The sequence below is a fragment of the Mustela lutreola genome, chromosome 7 (genome assembly GCF_030435805.1).
Source record: "Mustela lutreola isolate mMusLut2 chromosome 7, mMusLut2.pri, whole genome shotgun sequence".
In the NCBI taxonomy this organism is placed as follows: domain Eukaryota; kingdom Metazoa; phylum Chordata; class Mammalia; order Carnivora; family Mustelidae; genus Mustela; species Mustela lutreola.
This window is the reverse complement of record NC_081296.1, coordinates 68,858,574-68,884,069: the sequence shown is the minus strand read 5'-3', so window position 1 is coordinate 68,884,069 and position 25,496 is coordinate 68,858,574. Positions and strand designations below refer to the sequence as shown.

The window sequence follows — 25,496 nt, the reverse complement described above, 5'->3', positions numbered from 1 at the left end:
TGGATATCCACTTATCCTACCAGCATTTGTTGAAAAGATTACATTTTGCACTGAATTGCCTTTGCAAGTTTGTGAAAAATACTTGCCTGTATACATATGGGTTTATTTTGGACTCTCTTCAGTTCTGTGGATCTATTTGCCTATCTTAACGTTAATGTCACACTATTTTGATTAGCCTTTTATTTTTGCTTTAAAAATCATTATATTAGGAGCACCTGGGTGGCTCAGTGGGTTAAGCCTCTGCCTTTGGCTCAGGTCATGGTCTCAGGGTCCTGGGATCAAGCCCTGCATCGGGCTCTCTGTTCAGCAGGGAGCCTGTTTCCACCCATCCCTTTGTCCCTCTCTGCCTACTTGTGATCTCGTGCTCTCTCTCTCTCTCTCTCTGTCAAATAAATAAGTAAATAAATCTTAAATAATAATAATAATAATAACTTAATTCCTATAAATATAGAAAGTTTACTGCAATATATCTTCTTTTCATCTTCACTTCTTTGTGCTTAGTGTATTATGTATGACAATGTATATATATATGATATATGTAACACAGCATTATAATTATTCTTTTTTTTAAAGATTTTATTTATTTACTTGAGAGACAGTGAGAGAGAGCATGAGAGGGAAGAAGGTCGGAGGGAGAAGCAGACTCTCCGTGGAGCTGGGAGCCTGATGTGGGACTTGATCCCAGGACTCTGTGATCATGACCCAAGCCAAAGGTAGTTGCCCAACCAACTGAGGCACCCAGGCACCCTATAATTATTCTTTTATACAATCTTAGTTTTTAATAACATTGGAAGAAAAATAAGGAAGAATATATTTATGTAGCTTTTTATATTAACCCACATATTTCCTATTCTTAGCACTTTTCATTCCTTCCTGTAGACTTAAGTTACTGATACTGCTTTCTCTCAACCTGAAAGATTTCATTTGATTTTCTTACAAGTTACAGTTGCAAGCAATGAATTTTTTTCTTATTATTTTTTTAAATCTAGGAATGTTCTTATTTCCTCTTCATTTGGTAAAGTTAGTTTTGCTGCATATACAATTCTTGGTTGACAGTTTTATTTCCTTTCAGCACTCTGTCTTCTGGGGTTCAATGACCATTAATCATGTAATTGTTTTCTTATATATCATAAGTCATTTTTCTCTAGCTATATTCAAGATTTTCTTTTTGTCTTTCAACAACTGTGATATATCTAGGTATGGATCTTTTTATGTTTATTTTACTTGGAGTTCTTAAAATACTTGTATCTGTACACTAATGATTTTTAACAACTCTGGAATTTTTTTGGCCACTATTTTTCGAATTTTTCTTATGTCTATTTTCTCTTCTCTTTCTGGGATCCCCATTACATTTATGTTAACACAACTGCTGTATGTTAACAGGTCTGTAAGGCTCTGTAAAAAAATTTTTTTGAAGATTTTTATTCACTTGACAAGAGACAGAGAGAAAGGGAACACAAGCAGGGAGAGTGAGAGAGGGAGAGGGACAAGCAGATTCCCTGCCAAGCAAGGAGCCAGATGTGGGACTCGATCCCAGGAATCTGGGATCATGACCTGAGCCGAAGGCAGATGTTTAACAACTGAGCCACCCAGGCACTCAACTCTACATTTTTCTTTAGTCTTTTTACTCTCTCTTCTTCAAACTGAATGATTTATTTATTTATTTTTAAAGATCTATCTATCTATCTATCTTAGGAGAGAGAGAGCACAAGCAGGGGGAGTGGCAGGTAGAGCAGGCTGAGGGAAAAGCACACTCCCTGCTGAGCAAGAAGCCCGATACAAGACTTCATCCTAGGCATTCGTTTAACCAACTGAGCCACTAAGGTGTCCCCAAATTGGATGATTTCTATTTGTCTATATTCAAGTTAGGTAGTTCTTCTGCCATTCTCCTATCTGCTCAAGTCCCCCTACGTTTTTGTTTCAGTTATTGTACACTTCAATTCCAGGACCCCAACCCTATTTTATCTAACAATTTCTATGATTTTATTGAAACTCTGTTGAGTCACTGGCATTGCTTTTTCCTTTAATTCATTAAATATGGTTTCCTTCAGCTCCTTGAACATATTTATATCAGTTGCTTTGAAGACTTTGTATGCTAAATCAAACATCTGGAGCACTTAGAATCAGTTTCTACTGACTGTTTCCCCTCCCTTTATGACACTGGTTGCATTTTCTTATTTCCTTTTGCACGTCTAATAATTTTTGGTTGAAAACTAGACCTTTTAGATAAGATATTGTAACAACTCTGAATTCTGAATTTTTCCATCTTGAGGGTCGTAGTGGTTGTTGTTTGGTTTCTCTGGTAACTTCCCTGGGCTAAAAATTTCTAAATTCTGCTTCTCGAGCAATATGTAGCCAAAGAGGTCTCTGTTTGGGTTTTTTCCTTTGTTTTTAATTCTAAGCTTGGGCTTTGGGGGGCCACCCTCTGTCTGCATAGGTGAGTGTATGACCAGCAAAAGACTGGTCAGAAGTTATAATCAAACACCTTGAGCCAATAAGATCTCTATTCTTTTTTGGTGGATCTATGTGCGGGCTGAAGAATGCATCAAAAATTCAGTTCTAGGTTTAAGTTCTGCTCAGTATAGGATATGTGAAGATCTTATCAAGCCCACTATGGCTGCATCATTTTCCAGAACTCCCTATTAAATCCCCAGTTAATCTGCCAGTTCATTTCTTTCCTGAAACAGACTAACAATCTCAAGCTAATGGAGTCACTGACTTCCTTGTCAGCTTGCCACCAAGACCACCATTCTGACAATGGTCCAAATCAAGTGAACTCCTCTAGCAGTGGTAGCAACAAAGTTGCTGGTTTTCACTGCCTTCCATTCTCTGATTGAACTACCTCACTTACAGAGACAGGTAGGGATGGGAACAGCCCAAGGCAATACACCACAGATTTGCACTATTCTTACCTGTAATTCAGTAGTTTTCTTGAATAAATGTCTTGGTTTATTATATGACTCTGGTCTATTTTTAGAGCAGAGAAGTAATTACTTTGACATTTTGTCCAGGTTTACAGTTTGTGGGGGGGGAAAGGATTTGTTGATCTACTTATTCCTAGTAAAAGTAAATCTACATTTTAAGAGAAGTAAATCGTCATAACAGAAGTAAATCTTCTATATTTTTATTTTAATGCTTATTTTCATTTCAATCTTACTTCTTGTTATAATGCTCATACTGATCACATAGATATAAAAGTACATTAAAATGTTATAAGTATAATATAAGTTGAAGATATTTTGATTAGTCTTTATGAAACTGCCTCTACCCCTTCTGGTTTAGAGCTTAGTAGATTATATGTAGGTCCTCCTTATAACATTAGGTCAAAGTAGAGGGTCTGTAAATGGAAAGTTAGGAAGAAAGGAAAAGAAATAAGAACACAAGAAAGCAGTCAAAAGGGACAAGGAAAGGAAGAAATCTAAGCAAATAAAGGAGTAACCAACCTGTGTATAGTAGATAGTGAAGATGGCATGGGATCTGCTGCTGGCTTCGTGAACATGAGTAGCTGCTGTGATTCTATGTACATAAAGGAAAACAATTAGGATAAGTATTGTTTATCCACAGCGGATCTTTAATGGGGAAAAAAAGAAATGTTAGTGCCAAGGTTCACAGGTGAGAATCATAAAACACCCATATTTAGTCCAGTTTAGTTAGGAGAGTGATCCAAAGATGGCAGAAGCATCATTCTAGGTACTGATATCTGAGAATAAAATGCAGTGTAGCTTCATATTAAACCACGTTAGAACACATTTTAAGCAATAGAAGCAAAAATCAGTGTTGAAAAAGGGGAATACTAGAGTGTCATCAACATGGAAGAATACCCCTAAAACAGACCCAGTTAAGTAGGACAAATGGAGGTAGAAAGCTTGCTGGAGAAGCATCAAAGAGAAAGTAAAATGTGAGTAAACACTAAATATTAGTCTTACAGTGTCAGAAAGGAATTTGAAATGAGATCTTCAATTATGTCAATGTCATACTTAAGCCAGGTGAAATTCAAAGTCTTCTTCAGAAATTCATTGCAATATTAATCATATTAATCCTTAAAGTCAGAAGAGCCTTCCCTTCATCTAAATCTAAGTCAATCATATTTCAGCTTAAGATCATGTCATGGACTTCTGTCCTCAGAGGAGCTGGAGAATTTAAGAAGAGTCAAACTCCAAAGTCAGGTCTCAAGGATAGAGAAGGTGAAGCCTGACACTTCAAGATCAAGGAACCCAGGGTATCCTGAAGACCAGGGGCAAGTGCCTCCAGGATAGTTCTATGAAACCCAAGGAGTAGAATGTTAAATTTAAAGGTCTTTCTTTACAGTCAATTAACTTGGACTTGCTACTAATAGGGTAAAAAGAAGACTAAATCCCAACGTTTTTTCCAGGTAAAAAAGGCTATTCTTTCAGGCATATACTAATAACAGTCTGGGTATTTCCTAGTAACTAAAAATATGCAATATTATCACAATTAACAATAGTTTATAGGAAAGTTTACAGTGCTTATTCATTGCAGATTCAAAACAGTCTTTCGGGGGTAGCATTTACAAGTATGCAAAACTAGAAGAAAAACAATTCTCTGAAACACTTTAAACTAATTGGATCTTATTTCTATCAAGCCTTCAGAGAGGACAATGCAGGCAAGAACATTTTCTTCAGTCAAAAAGTTATGTATTATAAGACAAAGCACAGAGTAACTCTGGGCTTACTGCCCAATATTATTATATCCAGAACAAACTCCACCTAGTGAGAAATGCACAAAATCTCAGCCACTGCCCCTTATCCTGAGTACATTACTGTTCTGAGAAAGGCCTCCTGATTGTGAATGTGGGGAAGCTGCAAGGAGAAGTATAATCATATACTCCAAAGGGGGATGAGCACACAGGAAAGAAGAGTAAGACTGAAAGAAGGACAGCAACAAACAAACCTGTTACCTGTTTGCTATTCCCTCCTCCAAGAGTTGAATTACTTGCTTATAGTTGGTAACTACATGTTGAGATAAACCTATCAGATTTGTGAGGGAGGAAAAAAGAAAATAAAATTTTTGGTAAAGTTTAACTTCTTGTTGGCCATTAACTTTATCCTAATTTATATAATATGATAGACAAGGATGAGAGAACTTGACTAAATTCTTTAAGATGGTAAATTATCTTTTTATTTACTTATTTTTTAATGGAAAGCCTACTGTCAAGCATTATGATAGGCTCTGGAAACACAAGTCTCTGCTCTCATAGAAAATGTAGTCCAGAATTCATATAGTGGTTATGCTAATAACAACAAAAAAAAAGGTAATTCCTTACAATTGAGCTGTATAGGGTATAAGAAAAGTTCTTATATTATCTCACTTGGCCCTCACCAAATTGCTAAGGTAAACAGATACTATATGTCCCACAAGATGGCAGACTCGATTTGACATACAAAACATACAGTATACATGTCTCTACCCAAATGCAGTTTACAATCATGAGAACTTATACTATACAACATAATATGGCCAAATGCCACAGGAGTAAAAGAGATAATAAATGGTAAGGAGATCAGAGGAGTGGCCAGGGCAGGCTTCATGGAGGGAGTGAGACTTGAATTCAGTCACTGAAGAATAGGTCAGCTTCAGATAGGTGAAAAGGAGCTTAAGGACATGAAAGTAAGTCTTTATGGGTAGTTACTGACCAGGTCAAAAAGTGCCTTCACAACTGAATCAGAGATATAGGGACAGACTAACTTTGGTGGCTCGATTGGTAAATATAATAATGCTAGAAATTAACAAAGCAATTTCAACATTGACTAGATTTCTTTATATTAAGAAATTATTGTTAAAACCACAATGAGGTATCACCTCATACCTGTCAGAATAGCTAAAATAAAAAACACAAGAAACAACAAATGTTGGTGAGAATGCAGAGAAAAGGAAGCCCTTATGCACTATTGGTGGGAACGGAAACTGGTGCAGACACTGTGGAAAACAATATGGAGATTCCTTTAAAAATTAGAAAACAGGGGCGCCTGGGTGCTCAGTGGGTTAAAGCCTCTGCCTTCAGCTCAGGTCATGATCTCAGGGTCCTGGGATCGAGCCCCGCATTGGGCTCTCTGCTCAGCGGGGAGCCTATTTCCTTCTCTCTCTCTGCCTGCCTCTCTGCCTGCTTGTGATCTCTCTCTGTCAAATAAATAAATAAAATTTTTAAAAAAAATTTAAAAAAATAAAAAATAAATAAATAAATATTAGAAAACAGAACTACCATATGGTCCAGTATTTCCACTATTTACCCAAAGAATAGGAAAACTCTAATTTGAAAAGATATATGCACCCTTATGTTTATAGCAGCATTATTCACAATAGCCAAAATATGGAAGCAGCCCAGTGCCCATCAATAGATGACAAGATAAAGAAAGTGTGGGATATATATACAATTGAATGTTATTCAGCCATCAAAAAGAATGAAATCTTGCCATTTGCAGTGACATGGATGGAACTAGAGGATATTATGTTAAGTGAAGTCAGTCAGAGAAAGACAAATACTATCTGATTTCAATCACATATGGAGTTTAAGAAACAGAACAAATGAACATGGGGAAGGGGAGGAAAAATAAAATAAGATAAAAACGGAGGGAGACAAATCATAAATGACTCTTAACTATAGGAAACAAACTGAGGGTTGCTGGAGCGGAAGTAGGTGGAGTAATGGGGTAATTGGGTGATGGGCATTAAAGAGGGCACTTGATGTAATGAGCACTGGGTGTTATATGCAACTGATAGATGACTAAATTCTACCCCTGAAACTTTTTTAATTTTAAAAAAGATTTTATTTATTTATTTGACAGAGAGAGATCACAAGTAGACAGAGAGGTAGGCAGAGAGGCAGGCAGAGAGAGAGGGGGAAGGAGGCTACCCGCTGAGCAGAGAGCCCAATGCGGGGCTCGATCCCAGGACCCTGGGATCATAACCTGAGCCGAAGGCAGAGGCTTTAACCCACTGAGCACCCAGGTGTCCCTTAATACACAATATGATAACTAAATTGAATTTAAATTTTTAAAAATTTTTAAATTATTTCCTGATCTTTAGGAAAAAAACAACTAAAAACAAAAACAAATAATAATAATAATAATAATAATAATAATCAGTGTAATTAACCACATTAGCAGGATAAGACAAAAGTCAGATGCTATGGAAAAGCATTTGTAAAAACACAGTAATTTTTAAAAAGATTTTATTTATTTATTTGAGAGAGAGAACACAGAAGGAGAAGCAGACTTCCACTCACCAGAGCCTGATGCAGGGCTTGATCCTAGGACCTGAGTTCATGACCTAAGCCAATGGCAGAGGCTTAACCATCTGAGCCACCCAAGCACCCCAAAACACAGTAATCTTACTAAAACATTTTTAGCACCCCTTCTATTTCCCTTCCCTGCAAATTTAATCCTAAAGTTATTAAGCTGAACAGAGCAAGGTAGGCTACTATGAAGGTGAGGGGCTGCAGTGATGGCTACAGTGACGCAAAGCAGGGTGAAGAGCCTGAAAGGAGGTGGAGTGTGTCCACATAGGGTTGCCTGGTATGGATGGCCATGACAAGCCTGAGCAGGGGTGTCCACAACCTTGTTTGTTTGGGTCCACACACAGGGAAAGCCTGGCATGACAGTGGGGTGAGGAGGGTGACTGCACATGTTGCAGCCTGGCCCAGAAAGTCAGAGCCTGAGGGGGCTGAAGGGAGCATCCATGTCAGAGGCGGGGCTTCCATGTCAGAGTGAGGAGGTGGACCAGCAAAGGGATACAAAGACCAAGAAGGGTATAGAATGCACCTACACAGTGGGGAGCTAAGGGGCAGGCAGCCCCACACGGAGTGCTGGAACTGTGGAGACAGGACCCAGCAGAGGGTATCTAAGCACAGCCAGGCAAGGAGGGTACCCACGTGAGAGAGAGAAGAGTAATGGCAAGGAGACTGATTACATGTAGGAAGGCAGTTCAAAGTAGTTCCCCTGTTAAATAAAGGAATTACAAAGGTGCCTGAGTGACTCAGTCAGTTGGATGTCCTACTCTTATTTTCCACTCAGATGCACTTATGGGATCCACACTGGGCTCTGCGCTCAGAGAGGAATCTGCTTGAGATTCTCTTTTCCTCTGACCTTCCCTTTGCTTGTGTTCTCTCTTAAATAAATATGTCTTTTTAAAAAATAAAATTAAGAAAAATAAATAAAAAAATAAAATTAAGGAATTACAAATATGAAAAGGGAGAAATTGAGAATGAACTCTGTTGTGTTGGACAGCAATTAGAGGTACTGGTATGAACACAGACTACCTAGATCTGTCCACTCAGAAGGACCACATGTTGCAACATCAATAGTAATAGGCATACATAGTACCTATATCTTAGCTTTAGTTTCCAAATACTACTCTCCAGCAAAAAGGAACAGGTAAGATAAATAAAAGTAAAACGAAATGGCTGATACCAAGACTGAGGCAAAGAAAGTAGAAGGTAAGCCTGGAATACCTCTATGCCAGAAAACAAGGAGGCGCTCAAAGAATAACAGTGACATGTTAAAATGTCACAGAAATACACTTGAAAGGGATTCTATTGACTAAATTTGGAATAATTTGAGCATCAGAATAAAAAATTACAGTAGCAGAAGATAATTCATTGAATAAAATAGATAAGCATGAATCTATACTGACATATATAAATTGAAAATAAGATGAAGATGGGATAGATACATGATTTCATAGTACTGCCCCACAAACACTTGTTGATTACAAAAGGAGAACAGCAATTCTAGAGTGAAGAAGGCTGGAAGATATCATCTTGAAAATCATGAGTAATGGGACATATCAAAATTGTATACCACTTGATGGTCGTCAAGTTCATGAAAGTTAAAGAGAGATCAAGGAAACTTTCCAAACCAAAGAAACACCCTAACAACATGCAACATGTGAATCTCAAATGAGCAATTATTGGGACAATTAGAGAAATTTAAATGGGCTCTAAGGATTAGATGGTGGTAACATGCCAAAGTTTATTTTATGATTTGGGTGGCTGTGTTGTAATGATACAGGAGAACATTCTTGTTTGAAGGAATGGAGAGAAAACACCCTAAAATAATCAGGTGAGATGGGCCATTAGATTGACAACTCACTCTCAAATGGCTCAAGAAAAATGTTCTTTATACTGCACTTGCAGCTTTTTAAGAAGTTTAATTTGTTTCAATGTTAAATAACAAAAACTCTTAGAAAACTAGGGAAAGGGGCCTATGGGTGGCTCAGTCAGCTAAGCATCTGCCTTCAACTCAGGGAAACTCTATTCCAGGGTCCTAGGATAAAGCCCTGCACTGGGCTCCCTGCTCAGCAGGGAGTCTGCTTCTCCCTCTCTATCTCCCTCTGCTTATGTTCTCTCTCACTCTCTCAAATAAATAAATACAATCTTTAAAAAAAGGAAACTAGGGGGAAAAAAGAGAATTCCCTTGATCTGCTATGGCAATGTTTCTCAAAGCTAATGCAAAGTCTAAGGCCGGTTCTCAAACTATTATTATTACATAATGAGATAGATAAAGAAATTTAGCAATTTTTATAACAATGTGACAGAGTGATTTTACATCTTTTAAACTGTAAAAAAATTGGGGGCTTGTAATTAAGATGTCATTTTCATTTTTCTAGTAACTCATCTTTATTTTGCTAAAGTGTTAGTTTTCCATAGCTTGGAATTAAAAAGCAAAACAAAGAAACCTGGTCCTTTGCAGGGCACCTAAGTGGCAGTCAGTTAAGTGGCTGACTCTTCATTTCACTCAGGTCATGATCTCAGGGTCCTGGGATCAAGCCCCACATTAGGCTCCATACACAGCAGGGAGTGTACTCGAGGATTCTCTCTCTCCCTCTACCCCGTTCCCCACTTGCACACATGTGCACACGCTCTCTCAAATAAATACATCTTTAAAAAACAAACAAACAAACCTGATCCTTTGCTACAGACATTTTTACAAGTGTGTGATAAAGAATATTTATTAAAGGGGCCCCTAGGTGGTTCAATGGGTTGAGCCTCTGCCTTTGGCTCAGGTCATGATCATGGGATCCTGGGATCGAGCCCAGCATCCGGCTCTCTGCTCAGTGGGGAGCTGCTTCCCCCTCTCTCTCCGCCTGTTTCTCTGCCTACTTGTAATCTCTCTCTGTCAAATAAATAAATAAAATCTTTTTTTAAAAAGGTATTTATTAAAAACAAACACTATTGCAAACATCATACTTAATGGTATAACACTGAAGCTTTCCCCTGGAAACAAGACTAAATACTGATAGCACTTCTATTTAATATGGTACCAGAGGTCTTAGTAAGTGTAGAAAGGCAAGGGGAAAAAAGGTTTAAGAAGTTAAAAAAAAAAAAAAAAAAAAGAATTAAAAAGAAAAAAACTTTTGTGCAGATTGAACACACAAAAAATACAAAAAGCCCACACAACAACAAAAAACTGGGGGCAAAGCAATTACCTACCACCAACATCACCTGCTCTGTACCTATCCCTTTATGTTAAGATTAAGATCAAGGCAAAAAACACGATATTATCTTTTCTTCACTTAAATGACACCAAGACCCTACAACCACTGTCCTCTCATGTGCTTTGGGTAGGGCTGTGTACATTTCAGACTTCAACTTAACCAGTCATCTAATTAATAAACTTTCTAACGGAAAGTAATAGGCTATCCCCTTCCTTTCCTTTGCTTTAGGCAACTATCAAGCTCTCGCTCACAATTCTAAACTAGAACTGTAAGTTCTCATATTTATTTCCTGGAACACCCTGCATAGTGTAGATATCTAGCATGTACCTAATAAATTCCCATAGAATTGGTTTCAAAGCAGAAACCACTTTCCATTTAGTAATCATATTCACAGAATATATGCGCCTGAAGATAGAGCTACATAGACACAGATAGAGGCAGGCAGATAACACAAATAAATGAAAGAGAAGGCAAACATTTAAAGAACTAAAAGTTTGCTGTAGGGGTGCTGGGTGGCTCAGTCAGTTAAGTGTCCAACTCTTGATTTCAGCTCAGGACATCATCTCAGGGTTATGAGATCGAGCCCCATGTCAAGCTCCATGATCAGCAGGCAATCTGCTTGAGATTCTTTCCCTCTCCCTCTGGTTCCTCCCCCCACTTGCACTCATGCATGCTCTCTTTTTTCAAATAAATAAATAAAATCTTAAAAGAAGAAGTTCACGGCAATGCCATTAGAAGATGGTAATGGAAGTAATAGTTCAATGTGCCTATTCAGGGTCTTAGCATCCCAGGATGGTACTTGAGCTCAATGCTCCTTCACTAAGAAATGCAAGGACTGCTGACCTATATTTATCATGATTTAAGAAAGTCCAGACCAACTTTCAAAAACATGTAACCCAAAGGACCCAGGAGACCTTTTGTTGGCTAGAATTATTTCCTACCAACCATCCCCCACCCCCACAAGGGTTTGCTCCATGAAGGTCCAAAAGAGTCCTGAGACTTCAGTCTGGTTCCTATCACTGGCCTTGGGTGTATCGCCCAAACTAAATGACCTTGCATAAGTTCCGACCTTCTCTGGGTTTCAAGTACAATGCCGATCAAAGAATCTATAGTCACAGGTCTCCTTGATGTACAGGATTCCATCCCACTGATCTCTCCCTATCCTAGGCAAGGTTCCCAGTTCCAACCCTGTTCCAACTAGCTGTGTGACTTTGGGAACACCCTGTAGCTTCTTGCAGCTTCATTTTAGCTTCTGTGGAAGGGGGACACTCGGACTACATCTTGGGTCTCCTCTAGTTACTCCCTCTACCACACACATATATATTAAAATAAAATACAAAAGTAAGAAACTTTGACAGCACTGCATCAACTTCTGGTCTGCCCTCAAAGTACTGCTTTACACAAAAATTTATAGGCACAGAGTTTTATGAAGTAAACTACTGGCTCCCAGCAAAGTAAATGGTATTTTTTGTTTGTTTCCAGCCTGCTGTTCATGATGGAACCTTTGGGAAAAGACACAGGTAGCAGAATCTGTAACTGGCACACTCCATTAGCCATGCCCTGATAAAGAGACCAGCTCTTGATCTTTTGTGTCCATCTCTTTGCTGGGAATTAAATTAGTATATTTCTGAAGGAACAGGAGCATAAAATTCATGTTTTGCTCTTTGTAAAGTGGGCCGAAAGGGTAAAAACTTCCTGTACAAAAGAACACAACTGTTCCTACCTCATAGTAAGACCCAGTCTAGTAGGATAAGATAGATAGTACCATACACCAAATATCAATACTTAATAAGGAAGCAGCTCAGACCAGTGCCATGTGTGACAGCTCCTCATCTCCTTATCTCCACCAGTGAGAAAACCACCCTGAAAAGGAGATTAGCTGATCTGAAAATCAGTCCAGGCCCTCTGGACCTGCCACGAAAGACTCCACCTTATTCCATGCCCTTTTCCCCTGGCCTCTTTGAAACCACCCAGCCCTTCTCTTAGGACTCTTGCTCATGCTGCTCCTTCTGTCAGAATCAGAATCATCCTTCCCCTCAGAATACCATTCTTTACATGACTGGCTCTTGAATCTTCTCAAAGAAGCATTTCATGACCCTGCCATGCAGATGGACTAACTATACTGCCCACTGTTCTTTTCCACCACGACATCTATTTTTTTATTAGTCTTTATCACAACTTGTAATTAAGTGTTTATTTTCTGCCTCATCCCCACAAGACTATAAGCCTGCCTATGAGGGCAGGACTGTCTTTTCTATTTATGGTTATTTATCCAACATCTAGTACAATAGGTGGCACATAGCAAGTTTCATTATATATTTGTTGAATGAATCCATGACCATTAGGAAAGCTTCCCAGAATTCCATTTGGTCTCAGACCTCCAGAACCACAATGGCTCACCTTGTACATAGGGCCCCATCTCTGGATGCTCTCTGACCCGCAGAGTGTAGGACTTCTTCTGATCAGATTGCTTCAGCAGATCCCGTACTCGTTCATTATAGATTTCCAGGAAACTAGAGACACATGGAACAAGGCACAAAATCAGATTTTGGAAAATGATGACATCTTTTCAAAATTACATTTTAAAGAAGGCAACATAGTTAGATTTGGAAGAAAGTGGGCAAAACACTAAGCCAAGAATCATAAGGCCCTAATTCTTAACCTAGTTCTACCTCTGACAGTCTAAGACCTTGACCATGCCAGAGTTCGCTCTTGAGTCTCTTTCTATGCATGCACAAGTGTGTTGCCACATTAGCTGTCATCACTTCAGAGTTGTAGGTTTACAAAGTCAGCCTTGATTCAAATTAAGCCTTCAAGAGGCTATTTCAGCATAGTTGTGGGGTATACTGCCACCAGCCTATACCCTGATCAGACCACAGAGTTTCAGGCTTATTTCTTAAGTGATTTTCAAACATCATCTATGACCTCTCAGTGTTCTGTGAAGGCATCTCGAGAGCCACTGCTAAGCAATGAGGAAAGCTAAATGAGAAAGATTATGAGTCCCCACCCTTAATTTAAGTAGGAGAGATCTCATTTTACCTGTTTCATACAATGGGATTCTAAGATATGCTCTATCTTATAGGTACCTGCTGGTATTTAATTCCTTTTTAAAATAATAACATAGTTACAATTCTTGATTACAATCAGCAAAAATTTTGTTAAGAAAACAAACTTCTCACAGAAAGGTCTTCCTCATCAGAACACAGATGTTTGCCTGTGAAGCCAGCGGACATAAAAAAAGGCTCCACCTCAGATGAACTCTATGCACTCTTCTTTTATTTTTTATTTTTTTATTAAATCTTTTTTAAGATTTTATTTATTTATTTGACAGAGAGAGAGATCACAAGGAGACAGAGAGGCAGGCAGAGAGAGAGAGAAGGAAAGAGGCTCCCCACTGAGCAGAGAGACTGATGCGGGACTCAATCCCAGGACCCCAAGATCACAACCTGAGCCGAAGGCAGAGGCTTTAACCCACTGAACCACCCAGGCCGCCTTGCACTCTTCTTTTAAATTGTTTCTCCTTCTTCCTCAGAATTGGACACAGGAAGCCCAGATGTCTCTCAGAATAGTGATTCCCAGATTTCAGGGACAATAAAACATTTAATATACAGGTACATGTTTACACACACAGACACACGCACACACACACACACACACACACACAAAGGCTAAAGGCCTACAAATTTTCACTTCACAAACTTAAAAAAAAAAAGTATAGATACTGTTTACTATCATTTAATTTCTTAAAGGGGATTTATTCATTTTGGGATTATGAAAATGTTCTGGAATTAGTAAGGTGATTGAACAACCTTGTAAATATAAAGAAAAACACTGAAAAATATACACTTCAAAAGCATGAAGTTTATGGTATGTGAATTACATTTCATGTCTTTTTTTTAAGAGTTTATTTATTTATTTGATAGACAGAGATCACAAGTAGGCAGAGAGGCTGGCAGAGAGAGAGGGGTAAGCAGGCTCCCCACCGAGCAGAGAGCCTGATGCGGGGCTCGATCCCAGGACCCTGCGATCATGACCTGAGCTGAAGGCAGAGGCTTAACCCACTGAGCCACCCAGGTGCCCCATACATTTCATGTTTTTCAAAAAGGACACTGAATCCCCCAAAAAATAAAACAAAAAATTAAGGGTAATTGGGCAGCTGGTAACCTTGCACTAACATTTTCACTACAGACTGGTTAAAACTTCACATTGGAGTAACCAGCACTGTCTGGGAACTAGAGCTTAGGAACAACTGACCCAAAGAACAACGCAGCAGGAGCTGGAAGAGAAATTCCAAAAGCTAGTAGTAAACTGTAAGGAAAGTAAAGAAAAGGAAAACAGACAGCCAGGGCAAGCTGATCCACATGAAACACCCGTTTGTTAAGTGTAGGGATAGGAATTAAGTTTCCTACAACCCAAAGATCTAAGTATGTTTCTCATCTCCCTATACTGCAAAATATTTCTTCTGTGGCTTTTCTCCATTCCTCTGGATGACTCTTGATGCAAAGGGTTTTGAATTTGGAGTGGAAATGGAAATATTTTAGGCCCCAGAGCCTGAAAGATTCTTACCTTATTTTTATCCTACAAGAGGAAGGCAGTGGGGCATATTCCTTCTCCCTGATGAAGAGACCCTGCACAAACCAGAGGGTTGGAGTGAAGGGAGTGTACAAAAAAGGTCTACTTTGAGAGGATCTAGTTAAAATAGAGTCTATACCTCACATATCCGTGGCGTCAGCCCAACAGAAGCCTGGCGAACAGAAGAAAGGAAAGCATTACTGTTCACTCACAGAAAAACTCTCCCCCAACACCCAGAAACCAAGGTTGGCAGGGGATGAGCACATGGGCTTCCTGCGCTAGCCTCTTCACTTTAGGGAGTTTCACTGGTGGTATGTAGAAGACTATTTGTCTGGCTCTCAGGAGATACTCAGGAGGGAGGCAAGTACCAGCTGAGAGGCAGATTATTAGCGTAAGAAGGAAGAGAGGAGAAGCTAACAAATCCAGGTACCCGCTTTCACACAATAAAGGTTACATCCTTCTTGGATAAACCAATTTACCACCGTGGTCCCTTCCAGAAATTTTCTATCCCTATATATACAGGAGAACTAGAGTACATGGGTGTTTAAAATACACATTTAGGGAAAAGCAGCTTTTTTTTTCATCTTGGGTCCACTGCTAACTTGTACGTAGGTTAAAGGTTTTACACCCTGGTTTAATGGACATTTTCTTCTTTCTTCAAATATATAAAAGCACACTAAACATGGACATAGTAAGCAACGAGCTGAGCACAAAATACAGATAATCTTTTGGGAGAAAATATCACAGAGAATGTCCCTGGGTAGTGTTATTTGTCACCTGCCACACCAGTTCAAATCACCAAGATACTTCTAAACATAAAACAAAGAGGTATGCTTGGACCTCTACCTTCTCAATTCTCCATGACAAAGTAAGGCTCTCATAAGTCCTTCACACTTTTTAAGTCTCCAACCCATTAGGTAGTTCTCGTGCTTTTTTCCAATGCTCAGATCTAACATACATAGCCCCATTTCTGCATAGTCCTAAGCAACACTTCAGATTCAGTCTGAGGCTTGTGTTAAAAAGCTTTAAGTGATGAAAGTGATGAACTTGGAAATGATATGAGAAATGCAAAACGACTGACAAGGTCAGCTTCATCAAAGGGAGTTATGTAATTCTAAGGTTCTTCAAAGTTTAAAAAAGAGGGGCTAATTATTCAAAGTTCATCTTTCAATTAAAGGACTAGAAACCCACTCTTAATACAAAAGAAAGCCCATTAAATCTTACTGAAGTTCAATAATTACTAAATTTGCACTCTTTCTCTCAGTAACAAAGACAGTGTGAGATTCAGGCTTGCTGTGGCAATAGAAGGGATCATATTCCAATACCAATACTCACTGGGGTCCCCAGCATGGTGTATGTCTTCCCAGAGCCTGTCTGCCCATAGGCAAAAAGGCAGATGTTGTAGCCTTTAGCAGCTCCAGACAATACTTCAGTCCCCAAATCCTGGAAAACCTGTCACAACAAAAGTAGAAAGCACATCAATGTAGTTCTTCCCATACCAGATTAACAAACCATATCATTTTAAAATTTATAATGTCTAGCATTGTGCCCGGCATACAGTAAGCACTTTAAAATATATTTGAGTGAATACATTTTCCTTAGCAATCTTTTTTCTGAAACTGAATTGATTCTTGAAATATTATAGGGAATTTACAGTCACCTGTGTTTGAAACACTTTATTTTTAGATTAAAAATAACCCAAGGATTAGTTGGAAGAGCATGTGACACTAGATCTGGGGGTCATGAGTTCAAGCCCCACATTGGGTAGAGAGATAACTAAAATAAAGAAAATTTTTAAAACTTAAAAAATGGGGCGCCTGGGTGGCTCAGTGGGTTAGGCCGCTGCCTTCGGCTCAGGTCATGATCTCAGGGTCCTGGGATCGAGTCCCGCATCGGGCTCTCTGCTCAGCAGGAGCCTGCTTCCTCCTCTCTCTCTCTCTGCCTGCCTCTCTGTCTGCTTGTGATCTCTCTCTGTCAAATAAATAAATAAAAATCTTTAAAAAAAAAAAAATAAAAAAAAAAAAATAAAATAAAACTTAAAAAATGAACAAATAACCCTGAGTAGTGATGTATGGAATTGAAGAATCACTATACTGTACACCTGAAACTAATAAAGCACTGTATGTCAACTAACTGGAATTAAAAACTTTTTAAAAAAATCCAGAGTTGTACTGACACTTTATTTTAAATTGAAATTCAATTAATTAACATATAGTGTATTACTAGTTTTAGAGGTAGAGAGTTCAGTGATTCATCGTTGCATATAACACTCAGTGCTCATTACATCACATGTCATCCTTAATGCCCATCACCCAGCTAATCCATCCCCCGACCCGCCTTCCTTCTGGCAACCCTCAGTTTGTGTCCTATAATCAAGAGTCTCTTATGGGGGCTCAGTCAGTTAAGCATCTGCCTTCAGCTCAGGACATGATCCCAGAGTCCTGGAATCGAGCCCAATGTCAGGTTCTCAGCTCAGTGGGGAGGCTGTTTCTCCCTTTCCCTATTTCTGCCACTCCCCCTGCTTGCATACATGCTATCTCTGTCAAACAAATAAATAAAATCTTTTAAAAAAAAGACGTCTCAGGGCACCTGGATGGCTAGTTGGTTGAGGGACTGCCTTCAGCTCAGGCAGGTCATGATCCCAGAGTCCCAGGATTGAGTCCCACATTGGGCTCCCAGCTCCACGGGGAGTCCACTTCTCTCTCTCTCAAACAAATAAATAAAATCTTTAAAAAAAAAAAAAAAGAGAAAAAGAAGTCTCATGTTTTGTCTCCCAATGTTGACATAAGGTTAATACCATTTATGGATCTATTGACCCATCCTCTCTCCAAACTGTGGTAATCTGTATAGAGAACCAGAGAGGGAGACAAACCATAAGAGATTCTTAATCTTAATCTTGCTGGAGGAGAGGGGGGTGGAAGGGAGGGGGTGGGTATGTGCTATGGTGAGTGCTGTGAATTGTGTAAGACTGATGAATCACAGACCTGCACCCCTGAAACAAATAATACATTATATGTTAATTAAAAAATCCAACAATACATTGCTATAATTATTTTTATATCATTTAAAATTTTTCAGAGAAGGTATATATTTATACAGTTTGTTATATTAACTATATTAACCATTTCTTAAATGTTTTTTGTACTGCATTAACATGTAGAAATCCAAAGAGATTTTTTTTTTCTGTTTGTAGATTCAGGATACTGATTTAAAATGTTCATTATAGACAAAAAATGGAGAACTATCTGATAATGTGTTACATTAGTACACTGTTAAATAAAATTATTTGCTAAAATTAAAAAGAAATGAGAAAAGTAGGGCTGGAGCTTGTTATTTAAAGAGAGAGCACTCATATAAAATATATAACTTAATGGTGCCTGGAGTTGGGGAAAGTGCTTAAGATTATTTCTCTTCCTCTAAACAGCTACCTATAGTTTAATCACTAAGAACACGTTTTGGAACTTTCTAGGTTCCAAGCCTGGCTCCTTAGGGAGGTAACCTTACCTCAGTTTCCTCACCTAGAAGACACTACTTCAAAAACTAATGATGCCTTATATGGTGACTAACATAACAAAAAAGTTAAAAAAAAATGGAGTTTTTAAAAAAGCACCTAAAACTCACTGGGTTTTTGAGAGGATTAATTGTTCTAATATATGGAAAGCATTTAGAACAATGTTTGGAACAAAGTGAGCACGAATTAAAGTTTTTCTTGTTATTACACCTTTTCCCCACTTTTCTGTATAAGAACTACTCAGTCATCTTTCTGATATTCTCATCTATTTTTTAAAAAGCTATGTACTTATTTTGAAAAATAGACACCTACATACAGATACCATAGTTAATACTTCCCAACTTCACAGATAACTTTTGAAAAACTTCTATTTTCTATCCTACTAAAAATGTATTACAAAAATCACTTTCATAAACCATTAAAGTAATAAATCATTAAAACGCTTCATATCTTGAAGGTTTTTGCTAGAGCCTAGGGATTATTATTTCCTACCTATAGTATGAAAATCATGTCATTTATAGGAGGTTACCTATCCAACAAAATATATTAAGTTCTTGGCCCTTAATACTTTTCCACAGAAAGTCTTCATGTATTTTTTCTTCTGGTTTCTCTTTTGTTTTCTATTGAGGTATATTTGACATAACACTATATTAGTTTCAGGTATACAATATATTATTTAATCTGATATTTATATGTATTCCACAATGATCACAAGTCATTAACATAGATCAGCATACAAAGCTACCAACTTTTTTAAAATTATGATAAGAACTTTGAAGACCACTCTCCTAGCTGCTCTCAAATATGCAATACAGGGACACCTGGGTGGCTCAGTCGGTCAAGCATCTGCCTTCAGCCCAGGTCATGATCCCAGGGTCCTGAGAGTCCCACTGTGGGCTTCTTGCTCAGTGGAAAGCCTGCTTCTCCCTCTGCCTGCTCTGCCAGCTACTCCCCCTGCTTTTGCTCTCTGACAAATAAATTTAAAAAATCATTTGAAAAATATGCAATACAGTATTATTAACTATAGTCACTATGCTGTCAATTACATCACCATTACTTATTCGCTTTATAACTGGAAATGTGTAGCTTTGACCCACACTGTTCTATTATAAAATGAAGTTGCTATTATAAAGACTTACCAGTTTTTAATTTATCTAAAGGAATATTTATGAGAAAATGGCTTTAAATTCTATGATATATTTTGTTTAAATTAATATTAAATATTACTTATTTCTCTTGATCTATAAATTCATTGTTAAAATAAAAGGATTCAACTAGAAAACTTTTTTCCTTTTAGTAAAACTGCTGTCTATTTTGTGTGTGTGTGTGTGTGTGTGTGTGTTTGTTACGTTAGTCACCATACAATACATCATTATGTAAAACTGGTATCTAATTCAGTAACAGATACCGTCTTTACTCACAGAAACAACATCTGAATATCAACTATGAGAATTTTATGATAAAAGTCAGGAATTGAAAATAGGGGAAAATGCTGATAAAAAATAATCCCAGCACCTAGTGCCACTGAAGTGGCACAACTTCATCTTTTTTAATGGCTGCATAATATTCCACTCGACACACATACACAGCCCCCCACGTTTATTGCAGCATTATTTACAATAGCCAAATTATGGAAGCAGCCCAAGTGTCCATCAATAGATGAATGCTAACTATACTGGAAATTTTTTTAAAAAGTTTAAAAATAAACTCATAGGGATGCATATATATTTTTGAATTAGTGTTCTTGTTTTTTGGGGGGTAAATATCCAGTAGTGGAATAACTGGATCACATGGTAGCTCTATTTTTAATTTTCTGAGGATCCTCCATAATGTTTTCCACAGTGACTATACCAATTTACATTCCAAGAGTACATGATGGTTCCTTTTTCTCCACATTCTTGCTAACACTTGTTTCTTGTGTTTTTTATCTTAGCTATCCTGGCAGGTATGAGGTAATATCTCATTGTGGTTTTGATTTGCATTTCCCTGATGATTAGTGATATTGAGCACCCTTTCATTTTTTTCTTGGCCATCTGTATGACTTCTTTGAGAAAATGTCTAGACAGGTCTTCTGCCCCTTTTTAAAATTGGGTTATTTGGCTTTTTGGTGTTGAGTTGTATAAGTTCCTCATATATTTTGGATATTAACCCCTTACTGGATATAGCACTTGTGAATATCTTCTCCCATTCCATAGGTTGCCTTTTCATCTTGTTGCTAGTTTCCTTTGCCATGCAGAAGCTTTTTATTTTGATGTAGTTCCAATAGCTTATTTTTTGCTTTTGTTTCCCTTATCTGAGGAGACATACCTAGAAAAATGTTGCTACAGCTTACGTCATATAAATTACTGTGTTCTCTCCTAAGATTTTTATGGTTTCAGATCTCACACTTAGATCTTTAATCCATTTTGAATTTATTTTTGTGTACGGTATTAGAAAGTGGCCCAGTTTTCCATTATGTCACATGCAGCTGTCCAGTTTTCCCAATACCATTTATTAAGGAGAATGCCTTTTCCTCACTGTATATTCTTGCATCCTTTGTCATAGAGTAATGGGCTGTGGAAGTGTGGGTTTACATCTGGGCTCTCTATTCTGTTCCATTGATCTATGTGTCTATTTTTGTGCCAGTACCATACTGTTTTGATTACTAGAGCTTTGCAGTATATCTTGAAATATGGCATTAGGATACCTCTCCTCTGGCTTTATTGTTCTTTTTCAAGATTGTTTTGGCTATTTGGGGTCTTTTGTGGGTTACATACAAATTTTAGTACTGTTTGTTATAGTTTTGTGAAAAATGCTATTGGTATTTTGATAGGGATTGCACTGAATCCATAGATTGCTTTTGGTAGTATAGATATTTTAACAATATTAATTATTCCATTCATGAGCATGGACTATCTTTCCATTTGTGTCATCTTCAATTTCTTTCATCAGTGTTTTATAGTTATCAGAGTACAGGTCTTTCACTTCCTTTGTTAGGTTTATTCCTAGGTATTTTATTCTTTCTGGTATAATTGTAAATGGAATTGTTTCCTTTATTTCCCTTTCTGCTACTTTGTTATTAGTGTATAGAAATACTACCAGTTTGGGATATTAATTTTGTATCCTGCAACTCTACTGAATTCATTTATCAGTTCCAGTAGTTTTTTGGTGGCATCTTTAGGATTTTCTATGTATAGTATCATGTCATCTGCATATAATGACAATTTAACTTCTTTACCAATATGAATGCCTCTTATTTCTTTTCTTGTCTCAATGCTGTGGTTAGGACTTCTAGTATTTTTGAGTAGAAGTGTTAAGAGTAGATATCCTTGTCTTATTATTCCTGATCTTAGAGGAAATGCTTTCAGCTTTCACAACTGAGTATTTCACTACTGAGTATGATACTCATTGTCAGCTTTTCATACGTGGCCTTTATTATGTTGAAGTATGTTTCCTCTAAACCCACTTTGTTGAGAGCTTTTATCATGAATGGATACTGAATTTTATGAAATGCTTTCTTTCCTATCTACTGAGATGGTCATATGAGTTTTATTTTTCATTTTGTTGATGTGCTATATATATTAAGCTGATTTGCAAAATACTAACTATCCTCGCATCCCTGAAATAAATCCCACTTGATGATGGTGAGTGATTCTAATATTTTTTGAGGATTTTTGCATCAGTGTTCATCAGGATACTGGCCTATAGCATGTCCGTGTGTGTGTATGTGTGCATGTGTCTGTGTAGTGTTTTTATCTGGTTTGCTATTAGGGTAATGTTGGCCCCATAGAATATATTTGGAAGTTTTCCTTTCTCTCCTATTTTTATGAAACAGTTTGAAAAGAATAGGCATTAAATCCCTTAAATGTTTGATAGAATTCACCTATGAAGCCATTTGGTCCTGTACTTTTGTTTTTTGGTAGTTTTTTCATTACTAATTCAATTTCATTGCTAGTAATCTGTTCAAATTTTCTATTTCTTCATGATTCAACTTTGGAAGATTCTATGTTTCTAAGAATTTATCCATTTCTTCTAGGTTGTCCAATTTGTTGGCATATAAGATTTCATACTATTCTCTTATAATCCTTTGTATTTTTTTTAAAGATTTTATTTATTTATTTGACAGAGAGAGATCACAAGTAGACGGAGAGGCAGGCAGAGAGATAGAGGGAAGCAGGCTCCCTGCTGAGCAGAGAGCCTGATGCGGGACTCAATCCCAGGACCCTGAGATCATGACCTGAGCTGAAGGCAGCGGCTTAACTCACTGAGCCACCCAGGTGCCCCTATCCTTTGTATTTCTATGGTGTCATTTCTCTCTTTCTGATTTTATTCGGGTTCTTTTTTTCTTGATGGGTCTGGCTAAGGGTTTTATCAATTTTGTTTATCTTTTTGTTTTATTCCTGTTCTGATCTTCAGTATTTCCTTCCTTTTACTCAACTTGGATCTTGTGTCTCTTCTTTCTCTAAATCCTTTAGGTTTTAGGGTGAGATTGTTTATTTGAGCTTTTTCTTGTTTCTTAAGGTAGGCCTATATCACCACAGATTTTCCTCTTAGAACTGCTCTTGTTGCATTGGTTGGGTTATTTTTAATTAACTCCATCCAGCACTCAAGTTCTCTTCTCCCACTCTAATCTTTGAGCCTTACAGTATCAGATCAGAATCAGTGAGAACTCATGGGTTTCAACAGAAAAAGATACAAAAATAGATATGATGATGTAATTCTCTGTGTGTGTGTATGTAAGTAAATATATAATCTCTCACTTTGTCTAACTCTACTAAGAGGATCTGGGAGCAATGATACCCAAACAGCAATGACTGTACCTACCACCTAGATCTCAGCTTCTAAATATCATTTTCTACTAATAGGAACAATTTGAGCATCATAATAAGCAATGATAATAACAGATTGTAATTCACTGAATAAAATGGGAACCCATGAATTAATATACATATAAATAATTTGAAACTCTGACAAGGAGTGGGATATTTACATAGTAAGTACCCTTCAACAAAATATTAATTACAAAGAGGAGGAAAGAATTAAGTTCAGAGTGGAGAAGCCCGGCAGATGACATCTTAATCAAGTAATCAAAGTGAACTCTGATATTCCTATTAAAATGTATAATCAGAATCTACCCACGAAGAGACACTGGACAACCAAATTAAGAAACATTCTACAAAATAACTGGCCTGTAATCTTCCAAAGTGTCAAGATTATGAATATAAGGAAAAACTGAGGAACTGTTCCAGACTGAATTAAACATAAGACAACTAACTGCAACAAGTGATTCTCAAATACATCCTTTTGGTATGAAGGACATTATTAAGACAATCAACAAAACATGAATGGATCTAAAGATGAGATGGTAGTAATGTAACACTTCAACTTCCCAATTCTGAAGGTTGTATTGTGGTTGTATTAGAGAATGTCATTTTCTATAAGACAATACACACTCAACTATTTAGGGTAATTGGACATCAGGATGACAACTTTCAGATGGTTTAGGAATAAAGTTTTAAATGTATTTCCACAGAGGTGCCTGGATGGCTCAGTGGGTTAACGCCTCTGCCTTCAGCTCAGGTCATGATCCCAGGGTCCTGGGATCCAGCCCTGCGTTGGGCTCTCTGCTCAGCAGGGAGCCTGCTTCTCCTCTCTCTCTCTCTGCCTGCCTCTCGGCCTACTTGTGATCTCTGTCAAATAAATAAATAAAATCTTCAAATGTACTTCCATCTTCTCTGTGTTTCCTCATTGCAAAAAAATTTTAAGTTTATAAAAAGATGTAAAATATGACTTCATATACATAAACACAGGGATAGAAGAGTAAAGATGTAGAACTTTTAGAATGTGTTAGAAATTATGCAACCATTCAACTTAATATAGAGTGCTATATATTTATTATGTTACATATGAACCTCATGGTAACCATAAACCAAAACCTCTAAAAGATACACAAAAAATGAAGAGAAAGCAATCAAAGCATAATGATGAATGAAGTCATCAATCATAAGGGAAGAACAAGAGAAGAAAGGAACAAAGGTAGACTACAAAAACAACCAAAAAATGAATTAACAAAACAGTAATATGTAAATATCTATTAATAATCACTTTAAATGTAAATGGTCTAAGTGCTCCAATCAACTGACGTAGGGTGACTGAATAAAAAACAAGAGCCATCTTTATGCTGCCTATAGGAGACTCACTTCAGATCTAAAGACATACACAGACTTGAAGTTACAGAATGGAAAAAGATATTCCATGGAAAGGAAAGTGAGAAAAAAAAAAAGTTAGGGGAGCAATACTTTTATCAGACAAAATGGACTTTTATTTTTTTTTTCAAAATAGACTTTTAAAACAAAAGACAGTAATAAGACACAAAGAACACCATTACATAATGATAAAGGGATCAATCCAACAAAAGGATATAACACATGTAAACATCTAAGCACTGGAGCACCTAAATACATAATGCAAATATTAACAGACATAAAGGGAGATACTGAGAGTAACACGCTAATAGTAGGGGACTATAATACCCCATCTATATGAATAGATAGATCACACAGAGAGAAAATCAATAAGAAAACAATGGCCTTGCATGACATATTAGACCAGATGGACAGCTACATGCAAAAGAATGAAACTAGACCACTTTCTGACACCATACACAAAAATAAAACTCAAAATGGATTAAACACCTAAATGTAAGACCTGAAACCATTAAAATTCTAAAAGAATTTAGAATTTAATTATGGAGGGCACATATTGCATGGAGCACTGGGTGTGGTACATAAACAATGAATTCTGGAACACTGAAAAAAATAAAATGAAAAAAAAAGTAAACTTAATCTCACAAAACAAACTGAGGGTTGCTGGGGGGAGGGAGGTTGGGAGAAGGGGGTGGGATTATGGACATTGGGGAGGGTATGTGCTTTGGTGAGTGCTGTGAAGTGTGTAAACCTGGTGATTCACAGACCTGTACCCC

General features: G+C 37.4%; 1 protein-coding gene across 6 annotated transcripts in view; it reads right to left on the bottom strand.

Annotated features, from left to right (window-relative positions):
- Window positions 1–25,496, bottom strand: part of STARD9 (StAR related lipid transfer domain containing 9) — a 123,861-nt gene that overhangs the window by 53,282 nt on the left and 45,083 nt on the right. For 4 of the 6 annotated variants that reach the window (XR_009355527.1, XM_059181293.1, XM_059181294.1 and 1 more), the window contains exons 4-9: window positions 16,360–16,476; window positions 15,164–15,196; window positions 15,019–15,080; window positions 12,853–12,965; window positions 4,919–4,988; window positions 3,444–3,516 (exon numbers count right to left, since the gene is read on the bottom strand). Coding sequence is in view for 5 of the 6 variants with exons in the window: in XM_059181293.1 (XP_059037276.1) it covers window positions 3,444–3,516; window positions 4,919–4,988; window positions 12,853–12,965; window positions 15,019–15,080; window positions 15,164–15,196; window positions 16,360–16,476 (468 nt within the window). In the remaining variant the exon portion in view is untranslated. Of the gene's footprint in view, window positions 1–3,443; window positions 3,517–4,918; window positions 4,989–12,852; window positions 12,966–15,018; window positions 15,081–15,163; window positions 15,197–16,359; window positions 16,477–25,496 lie in introns of those variants that run through there. The other 2 variants (XM_059181295.1, XM_059181298.1) reach the window with 2 other exon arrangements.